Source organism: Pinus tabuliformis, chromosome 6 (genome assembly GCF_031772625.1).
Source record: "Pinus tabuliformis cultivar Carrire ecotype Pingquan chromosome 6, CPIR1, whole genome shotgun sequence".
NCBI lineage: Eukaryota > Viridiplantae > Streptophyta > Pinopsida > Pinales > Pinaceae > Pinus > Pinus tabuliformis.
Window position 1 is genome coordinate 725,051,606 of NC_142292.1, and position 11,690 is coordinate 725,063,295.

The 11,690-nt window shown below is 30.2% G+C and overlaps 1 protein-coding gene across 1 annotated transcript; it reads left to right on the forward strand.

Annotated features, from left to right (window-relative positions):
• The first annotated feature begins 7,575 nt into the window (after positions 1-7,575).
• On the forward strand, positions 7,576-9,282 carry LOC149260749 (uncharacterized). Its single transcript, XM_089460955.1, has one exon. It carries the CDS (start codon positions 7,576-7,578, stop codon positions 9,280-9,282), a length of 1,707 nt encoding a protein of 568 aa, XP_089317081.1.
• The last annotated feature ends 2,408 nt before the right edge of the window (positions 9,283-11,690 follow it).

Consider the following 11,690-nt stretch of genomic DNA (forward strand, 5'->3'; position numbering starts at 1 on the left):
GTTTCCTTTTGGTATAAAAGTGTGCCCTTATTGGGTTACTTTAGCTTTATCCTAACTAAGAGTGTGTAACTCCATCATATTCTTGGGCTCTTGTGGTAACATTGAAATAAAATTATATTACTTCTGTATAAATTCAAAAATGAAGCAAGCTCTTGAATTTTTGGCTAGATTGAGTGGGAGAAGTGGGTGGTTGACTATAAAAATGTCCCTTAGGAAGAAGTGGAGGGTTCTGAAGGATGACTAGATGAAGATGGATGTTGAGGGAATCAATTACAAAATAGTTCCAATGGGGAATTTTTGGGGGGGATAAGTCTCCTTTGAAGTGACTATTCTTCTTTTAAGTGCTTCGCTCTTTGGTATATAACACGTTCTTCCATAAAATACCTCAATCTCCTATGATAATTGTAATACCTACTAAGATGAAAAGGAAAATAAGAAATGGATTCCTTCTTAGTTTGTCAGAATGTTGTTCCACTAGTAATGGTGGAGATGGCTCAATTAGTGATGGTAGAGGTTGAGTGGATGATTGTATAGATAGAGGCTTTGAAGAAGATGTTTGTTCCTTCTATTTCAAAAGTCTCTTTATCATTGGATTAGCATGAGTGGAAGACATGGCAGAAAAAAATTCATGGAATAAATCGATAAGATCATCCCCTATAAAAGTTTTGTCCCTTTTGTTTCCCCTTGGATTAGTCACTCCTGATTGTGGGTCACCTAAGAGAGAAGCTACTTCACCAGCTATAATAGGAGGATAGTAAGTTCTTAGGTGATGTCTAATGTTGATAGCTTATAACTCCAACACCTTCTTGATATCATCTTAATAGGTTATCGATTTATTATTAGTACATTATGGTCGAAAACCTTCTCTTATACCTTCTACCAATATTTTCCAAACTCATCTAGAGAGAACTTGGGCTCAAATCTAGTTAACGTAAATTAGAACCTATGAATGAAATAGGTCATAACTTCCCACTTTCCTTTCTTTAATTATATAATACTAACCACTTCAAATACATTGATTTTCCTAAGATCATACATTCCCAAAATCTTATCACATATTTATTAAAAATCTCTATAGAGTTCTTGGGAAGGTTTTCAAACCATTCAAAGGATAAACTAGTAAGAGTCCGTGGAAATAAGTTCACCTTAACTTGTAGTCATTTCCTCGAGTATTTACAAATTTTGATGAACTTGGACAAGTGTGCTAGAGAGATATAATCATAGTGCACTAGAGAGGCACAAGTACAATTTTGTTGCACAAGAGGTGCATGAAGATGTGTGCCCTTAAGCATAAAATACTTTATAAGGGAGATAAATAATATCACAAGATGATGGAATACAAATGTGATTTGTGGTGTGCTTAGACATAAGAAGGGCTCTGCCTAGGGGTTAATGAGCCTACATGTATAAATTTACTAGGTTGTCCTTATCCTCTCCCTACTATTATAAAAAATGATAATAAATGATCAAATGAAGGTCTTAGCCATGATGAAAAATACATTAATGATTCATATAAGTGTGTTGAGGCATGAAGATTACACTTATAATTCTAACATAATTCCACATCTTTAGAGACTTATTTGATCTAGTATCAATCCCTACTGACTTCCTTACCTTGTTTAAAAAAAAAAACTCCCACCCAGACAACAATTGAAGTAAAATTATCCTAACTAATATTTTTCATGTTTTGTAGAATATAAACTATAACAATTGCATAATTGTAAAGGAACGAACTCTGCATCTGTAAAGATTGATTTCATGGACTAGCAATCCTTCCTCTCCCTTGTGGTATTTAGGCCTTCCTAACCTTGGGTTTTCCATGTTGAGGGGAATGGAAGTTACTTGTTGAAATCACTACTAATGTGTAACACCTTCCATTTCACACACAAAAAAAAATTCCTAATTCATAATTATTCTTAATGTATTCTGATGGAACTCTATTATTAATGTTGATTTTTCTTCCTTTATAGTGCATTCAAGATCACTGGATTTCCTAACATTGGTATTAAACCATAATTGTAGTCCTGGGAGGTTTGTAAAATTTGATGTCTCAAAAATTTACATTTTTAACTAGACTTGACTCATTTTTAAAGTCTAATACTTAGCTTCTAAGTTAATCTATGTTCTTTCTATTTTTAATTTATATAATATGTGTGACATATGTAATTGTTATATGTAGGTTACCTCGACAATAGTGTGAACACTGATTGCACAACCGAAGTAAAAAAGATAAAACGAGGAAAAACCAATAATCTTAGGGGAACCAATGCTCCTAGCTGAGCTTCCATATTTAATGACATGATATGTTAGAGTTACATGCTATCTCAAGATAATCACTAGTGATACCATATATGTTAGATAAGGAAAATATTATTGCGAAATGTGTTATACATCATTTATTTTCCTTGTACTAATATGAGTCATATCAGCCTTGCTTTTCCTTGTACTAATATGAGTCATATAAGATTTACGTAGTAAGGTAATATCCATAATAACTCTACTTGTTTAAGTCATTGAGTAGTCACTACTCAGAAATCTTAAATTAGCTCATACTATGTTAAATTACTCTACATTATAGTTATAATGCATTTTCAGAGAAGTAATATCTTCATTTATTCATATTAGATATTACTAACCATAGGGTAAGGAACAATAAATTCGTTGTATTCCAGTGAATGTGTATACCTTGGATCCAATAATTATGGATTTACGGTGTCGTAGCTTTTGTAATTGACATGAGGTTGTGTAAAAGATATTTCTTGACATGAGTTTGTGTAAAAGGGATTTCTTGCAATTAGAGAAAATTTTATTTTAAAAGGTTAATATTGAATTTCCTCGTCATAATGTGTAAGAGAATTAAAATTCTCTGAACTTTAATAGATATATATGTGTGACTACACACCTAAAATGAAATGACAATTTTTTATTATTTAATTTCTACCTTATGTGTGAATTGTGCCCAAGTGATTCAAAACTATATTCAATATTAAGAATAGAATTAATATCTTAATCTATATAAATTAGAATATTGATAATAGTTTTTATGAAGGGAAAATCATGGGTTGAGTATGGTTTTAATGAAGCATAAATCATGGGTTAAACATTAATTAGAAAGAAAAAAATTCAACCCATATAATTTTAATAACATGCATTTCTATGCACAAATGTTTAGAAACAAAATGCAAAAAATTAGTAATATTTTTAATGTTTTAAATATTACCTTATTTAACATTTTAAAAAATCATGCACAAATACTTAGAAACAAGATACCATAGTTAGTAATATTTTCAAATATTAATTTAAAACTCCCATTCTAATTTTATTTTGATATTTTTTCTTTTTAAGTTTTAGAAATTTATATTATTAAAATATTTTTTGTTTTTAAATGTGAAAAATATTATTTTATATATATTTTCCACTTTTTCATTTTAAGAAATATATTTTTCAAAATAATTTCATCATTTCATGCTTTTTGTATTTTTTAGGAAGAAAAATAAGGTGACTTCATTTAATTGATTGTTTGTTTGCAGGAGGTGCTAAGCAACAGTGCCACAATCAAAGATCACAATTGCTACAACCAATAATAAAGCCTTCCTTGACCACATTTTCATTGTGTTTTAATGGGTTTTTCTTTTTCATATCCATGAATAAATTGTTGAAGAGAAGTTGAGCAACATCAGAATATTTTGAGAAATGCAACAATTAAAAGTTTTTAGCTAATCTTCTTCATTTTTGTGAAAACATTGGGTGACATTAGATTATTTTGAAAATGCAGCAATCAAAATTTTGCAGCACATTTTTCTTTTCACTTATGATCAGGAATCCCTCTTGGAATTTAAGATGCTCGTCACCAATGATAGTCATAATTCCATGGCCTATTGGAGTGCTGAAGTCCCTTTGTGCAAATGGACTGGTATTACTTGCAACCATTACCATCCATAGAGAGTGGTCACTCTCGACCTCAGTTTCAGGGATACGGAAGACTCTATTTCTCAACCCCTCATCAATTTTCCATTTCGACACTCACTTGATATTTCTAGCAATGCGCTAAACCCTCATATCTGAGTTCAATTAGGACATCTCTTTCATTTCAAGAAGCTCGGTTTGTCCAAAAATCAATTAAAAGGAGATATATCATATCAACTCAATATTTGCAACATTCTTAGAGCTCTCGTTCAAAAATTGAATGGAAATATCTCTTTGGAGGATCAAAATGTCATCTAGAATATTTCATTATTTATATAGATCACTAGAATAATAAAACAACAACTTCAATCTACTTAATGATGCCACTCTTCTATTTTTTTCCAATGTCACTTTTTCTCAATGTATATGATAGGAGTCATAGTGGGTGTTTTTCATTATTATATTTTCTATGGTTGGCCAATTACAAAACAAACTATATTGTTACACTATTTTGGCATCACACGGGTCTTTATCTATTGGATGGTGCATTAGAGAAATTTGGATATTGAATTTAGTGGTAAATATATATTCCATGTTATTAAGAGATGTCATATTTAAAATAATTAATTTATCACTTCCATCAATTATTAACCCATCTCTCTTTTCAAAAAAAACCTTTAGCAATTAAAAAAAATGTTAAACATTACTACAAATCAAAGTAACAACTTACATTATATTATAAAATGTATAATATGTCATATAACTTACTTTACAATATAACATCCCTAATATGTTATACAATGTTCCATAATTATTGAGATATGATATGATTATGTTCCACACATGCACCAATGAAGTACTACTGATGTCATCATGTGATCTATATCCTTGATTGAAGTGATTGAATATTAGGATAGAATAACAAAACACAAATTACAATTAAAATGACTTCGAAAAATTATGAAAATTTTGGTTTTTCCATATTCGCTTCCTCGTTATATAAGGTTAGAATGAGAATTATGTGAATTTTTGAACTAATTTTTGGACCTATTCGATTATGTATATGCATGTAACATTTAAATTCTTTCTGAAATAGAAAAGGTGCAATTTTTTCATTCTAGAAATAAAACAGGTTAAAATGCAACCATGTGTACCAATGACTAACAAGAACATATTGTTGTTACATAAATAATTCACCTACATCCATAGCTCAAAAGGATCCTAAAGATTTATACATGGATCACATAACCATAATACCGAAAGCAAGAAATGTTTGATATGATATAAAGAACTGAAGTGTGGTGAAATTGTAATATTTTATTATTTAAACATGTCATTTTATACAATTGTATGCATTTTTCTTTTGGAATTACTTATATTAATGTATGTGTTTAATTATTATATTTGTTCTTTTATTTATTTTATAAGAAATAAAAAGTTATATATATATATATATATATATATATATATATATTTATGTCATGATATATTTTATATTGGAAAAATTTAAATTAATAAATAAATTAAATTACAACTTTACTTTAAATTGTAACTATTATTATTATTAATTACAAATATATATATTTAATTCAAATAGATATACTTCAAAAAAATATGTAAAAAAAATATAAAATAAAGCAATAGTAAATAGTATGTAATAAATGCTTAATAACATTGGTAAACATTATAGTTTGCATACTATTATTAATTGAATAAGTTCTATATAACAATTATTTTCTTGCATATATCTTTCTATATTTAAAAAAAAAAATTGTTAAAACAAATAATTTTAATTTAATCAAATTTTATTAATGACTAACTTCGTTTCTCATATTTAAGATTTTATATAATAAATTTAAAATTGATTAAATCTCATGTTCATAAATTAATTTAAGTATGAAATATATAGAGAGTTATTTTGATCAAAGTGACATATATTTGGGTAAAATTGATAAAAGTAAAATAATTAAAATGATATATTAAAAAATGTTTACATGACATTATTTTCTTAATTTATTAATTTCTTACTTTTTCTTAGGTGGTTATTTTTGAGTTGAAATTTCCTCTAATTGAAAATGTAATTGACATCGGGTTGGGTAAAAATGATTTCTTGCTAAGAATTCTTAGTAGTCATAAACTATGGCCAACATCCTCCATCTCTTCATATTCTTATTATTCCTTTCGGTCATGGAAAGAGGTGACCAAAGGTTCCTTCTCTGTGTGGATGTGAATTTATTTTGGAATAATGATATATGAGATGAGTATTGATTTGATATTCATATATGTAAATTAAAATTTGGTAATGATTTTTTGATAGAGAATTATTGTATATGACGACATTGCCATGTTTTTAGATGGATGTTGTCACTTTCTCTTAATTTTCTTTACAAACATTGTTATCAACTTGAATTGTGATATCTTAAAGAGTTTAGACTTCTGTGATACATACTTGATTGTTAGAGATTTCAGCAAAATCACATAGAGAATCATTTGTCGACGCGTTTCGAACCAACTAGTGTGGTTCATCGTCAGGACAAGTTGAAAAACAAATCTAAGCGATCCGTTAAATAGAGTATGCAGGTCCTTCAACGGCTATATAAACAGCTATATGAACAGGCAACGGTTAAAAAGTCCTTTAACGGTTAAAATATATATATATATATATATATATATATATATATATATATATATATATATATATATATATATATATATATTTATATTATTTTAGTTATTATTATATATATATTTTTTAATTAATTAATTATTTATTTATTTAGAGTAATATTATTGTATTATATTAACCTCAAGTTAATATTACTATATTAATTTTAAATTAACATTTTTGAATATTATTATCAATAATAAATTAGGGTAATTTATATTTTATTTTTATATTCTATTATTATTATTATTATTAATTTTTATTTATTTATTTATTTATTTACTTCTTCTCTCTTTTTTTATATTTATTTTTTATTTTATTTCTATTTTTATTTATTTATTTTTTATTTTTATTTTTAATTTTTTTAATATATGAGTGAAATGAATAAAATTGCAATTAGTTAATTATTAATAATCTAGGTCTAGGGTGAATAATTAAAAGGGTGAAATTACTATTACTAAACCAATGATATCAAGAGAAAACAATGACCAGCTAAACAAACAGAGAGGGGTCAGGCGAAGAAGAGGCTAAGGTAAAAGGGTTGGGATCCAACACCTACTAATCTTCCAGCCGTCATCCCTATTGAGATTCAAAGGTTTTTTCTCGGTCTCAAGGGCTTCCCTCAATTTTTGATGGTGAAATTGTGCCACTCTTGTGATAACTTGAGCCTCTTCGATACAGACTTGATGTTTAGTTTTCTCAGCATGCTCAGCCAGGGCTGAGGACTTGGCCCTACCATGCCTCAACTCTGCTGCATGCTCACTGATCCTTTGATTAATTGAGCGACCAATTTCACCAATGCATGGGGTCCCGCAGGAACATGTAATGACATAGATCACAGGGAACAGGTGATCAATCTCTCTAGCTTTTCCTTTCCCCCATCTGTCTTTAGTCTCTTAAGTAAGGGTCCTAATTTTGCCTTAGCTCCGAAGAAAATTCTAGTTGAAGACATCATCTGCAGTGTGGAATTTGGTATTAAGAGCCTTCCGGATAAAATTAAGGACATGATTAGGCAAGATTGTGCCGTGGCCCTTAGGAAGGCAAAACCGCCCTGTAGTAATATCAGCAAAGCTGAGTTTGAGGCTCTGAAAACCTTAAACCAAAATCATAATATTGTTGTCCTAAAAGCCGACAAAGGTGGGGCAGCAGTCATCCTTAACAAGGATGATTACCGATCCAAGATGTTGGATCATCTTAACAATAGTGGAAGTTACAAAAAGCTGTCCAAGAATCCTTTAAAGAAGGTTTCAAAGGCAGTTGCTCTTGCTATCAAGTCCTGTAATTTTACTGATTCTTTTTCCCAGAGGCTCATAGAAAGCAACCCCATCACCCCTAGGATCTATGGCCTTCCAAAGATCCACAAAGAAGGGGTTCCCTTAAGACCTATTGTCAATACCATCGGTGGTCCTACTTACCTTCTTGCAAAATTCCTTGCCTTAAAGCTTAGACCATTGGTTGGCTGCACAGAGTCCTTTGTAAAAGACTCTACGTCGTTTTTTGATGATCTTAAGAAGGTGAAGCTTGACCCCGATGATATTCTAGTTAGTTTTGACGTAGTCTCCCTTTATACTTGTATTCCCATCAATGAGGCCATGGAAGTTATCAATAGGCTCACTGACCCTGATACCGCTCGGTTAGTTGAGTTATGTCTTACTTCCACCTTTTTTAGCTTCGAAGGAGAGTTCTATGAGCAAACTTGTGGGGTGGCCATGGGCTCCCCCCTATCCCCAGTCGTCGCAAATCTTTTTATGGAATATTTCAAGTCCAGAGCTTTGTCCTCAGCCCGTCTCTTGCCAAAGCTTTGGAAGAGGTTTGTAGATGACACTGATGTCGTTTGGTCTCATGGTCATGATGAGTTGGATCTCTTCTTCCGTCATCTCAATGAACAATCCTCCGCCATTAAGTTCACTATGGAAAAGGAAGTCAACGGTTGCCTTCCCTTCCTGGATGTTCTCATCTCAAAGAATATTGATGGTTCCTTCTCCCACCAAGTCTTTCGAAAAAAGACTCACACCGACCAATATCTCCATGCCAGCTCTCATCATTTCCCTACTCAGAAGTTAGGTGTTCTCAACAAGCTGGCTACTCGTGCATTAAGAATTTTTGATGAGAAAAACTTAGCAAAGGAGAAGGCTCATCTCCTGGATGTCTTCGTTAAAAATGGTTACAGTAGACACCTAGGTCAAAAAGCCTTCCTCAAGGCCCGGAAGGAGCCCTCTATCCAAAAATATCCTAAAGACCGGATCCTTAGGGTACACCTCCCCTACATCCAAGGAACCATTGATAGGATCGCCAGGATTCTTAAGAGGCATAATATCCCCTCGACCTTTAGACCTCTTAACACCATCCGTAGCTCGCTGAGATCTGTTAAAGATCCTGTTGACCCTAAAGACATGAAAGGGGTCTATTTCATTCCCTGTTCCTGCGGGGCCCCATACGTTGGTGAAACTGGTTGCTCAATTAATCAAAGGATCAATGAGCATGCAGCAGACTTGAGGCATGGTAGGGCCAAGTCCTCAACCCTGGCTGAGCATGCTGAGAAAACTAAACATCAAGTCTGTATCGAAGAGGCTCAAGTTATCGCAAGAGTGGCACAATTTCACCGTCGAAAATTGAGGGAAGCCCTTGAGATCGAGAAAAGACCTTTGAATCTCAATAGGGATGACGGCTCGAAGATTAGTAGGTGTTGGATGCCAGCCCTTTTACCTTAGCCTCTTCTTCGCCTGACCCCTCTCTGTTTGTTTAGCTGGTCATTGTTTTCTCTTGATATCATTGGTTTAGTAATAGTAATTTCACCCTTTTAATTATTCACCCTAGACCTAGATTATTAATAATTAACTAATTGCAATTTGATTCATTTCACTCATATATTAAAAAAAAAAAAAAGAAAAAAGAAAAAAGAAAATAAATAAATAAATAAATAAATAAATAAAAAAGAAAATAAATAAATAAATAATAAATAAATAAATAAATAAATAAAAATAAAAATTATATATATATATATATATATATATATATATATATATATATATATATATATATATATATAAAAGAGAGAAGAAGAAGAAGTAAATAAATAAAAATAAATAAATAAATAAATGAAAATTAATAATAATAATAATAATAATAGAATAAAAAATAAAATATAAATTACCCTAATCTATTATTGATAATAATATTCAAAAATGTTAATTTAAAATTAATATAGTAATATTAACTTGAGGTTAATATAATACAATAATATTACTGTAAATAAATAATTAATTAATTAATTAAAAAATAATAATAATAATAACTAAAATAATAAAAATAATATATATATATATATTATATATATATATATATATATATATATATATATTTATATATTTTAACCGTTAAAGGACTTTTTAACCGTTGCCTGTTCATATAGCCGTTTATATAGCCATTGAAGGACCTGCATACTCTATTTAACGGATCGCTCAGAGTTGTTTTTCAACTTGTCCTGACGATGAACCACACTAGTTGGTTCGAAACACGTCGACAAATGATTCTCTATGTGATTTTGTGATATCTTCTTTAATGACATTTAGAATTTTTTACATATTTCTTTATGCAATTGAAATTAGTAAAATGATTCCATAAAGGGGGTCATAATGAATTGTGATATCTTCTTTAATGATATTTAGAAATTGTGATATATTTCACAATACAATTGAAATTAGTAAAATGAATCCATAAAGGGGTCATAAATGAAAAGAAAAGTACACTCTACATAAGAAGTCAAATGCAAATATAAATGGGGATTTAATCATGGATGCGAAATTGGGAGTAGAATTGGATGTTAAATTAGGCATTAAAACAAGATGCAAACAAGGACACAAAAAGTGTTTTAAATTAGAAGTAAAAAAGGGTGCAACAGTAGACACAAAGAAGGGAAAAAAAAAAGGGTCATACAAAAGGATACTAGGTTCGGTACAAACAAGGATTCAAAAATCAACACCAAACTAGACGCAAAAAAGGACATACAAATAGATGTGAAATAGCATGCAAAAGGGGATGCCAAGTTGGGTGCTAAAAAGAAATAAAAAAGAATGTAAAGTAAGCTACCAAATGATGATGCAAAGAATGTTATAAATTTCGGATGAAAACTTTGTCACAAAATAAGAAAAAAAGAAATGTAAGAAAATACATAAAACAAGATGTACAATAAGGCTAAAAAATGGGTGAAACCAAGGATGCCATATTGGATACAAAAAATGATGCATAATTAGATGAAAATTTAGTCTCAAACTTGGAAACAAACTGAGGCAATTGTGGACACAAAATGAGGAAAAAGGACGAAACTTTTGGATGGCAAATATGATGTAAAATTAGACACCAAAAAGGATGTGAAACTGGATGAAATAGTGGATGTAAATAATGCTGCAAAATTGGACACATAAGTAGACACAAAAAAAGGGTGCAAAAATGGGCATAAAAATAACTCAAAATTGGATGCAAATTGAGAATGAATGGTGGATGCAAAAGTGGACATAAAAAATAACTCAAAATTTAATGTAATATTAGACACAAAATGGGATGCAAAGGTTGACACAAGACATGACTTAACATAGGATGCACATATAGATGCAAATTTGGATGCTCAAAAGGGTGTAAAATTGGATGCAAGAAATTATGTTAAAAACAATGAAAAATTGGATGTAGCAAATGATGCAAAATATGGTGCAATATGGGATGTAAAAAAGGGAATAAAGTCAAATGCAACAGTGGAAGAAAAAAATGGGCCAAAATAACATGCAAAAATGGGCACAAAAATGGATGCAAAATTTTATGCTAAATAAAATTCAACATATGGTGCAAAGATAGACACTAAAGAAGATGAAAAAATAGATGAAAAAATAGATGCAAAACTAGATTCAAAAATAGGTGCAAAATTAGAAGCAAAAACTAATGTAGGACAAGATGCAAAACCTAGTGTAAGACTAGATGCAAGAATCGGCACAAAATGAATGCAAAAAAAATGCTAAATTGGATGCAGAAGACAATGTAAACTTGATGAAGATTATCACATAAAAATGGAAGAAAAAAATGAAAAAAATAGAATGCAAAAAATGATGAAAAATAGATGCCAAAAATG

What these genes read in the sequence shown, in the direction of transcription:
- LOC149260749 (XM_089460955.1), top strand. Translation starts at nt 7,576, where the DNA reads ATGATTAGGCAAGATTGTGCCGTGGCCCTTAGGAAGGCAAAACCGCCC.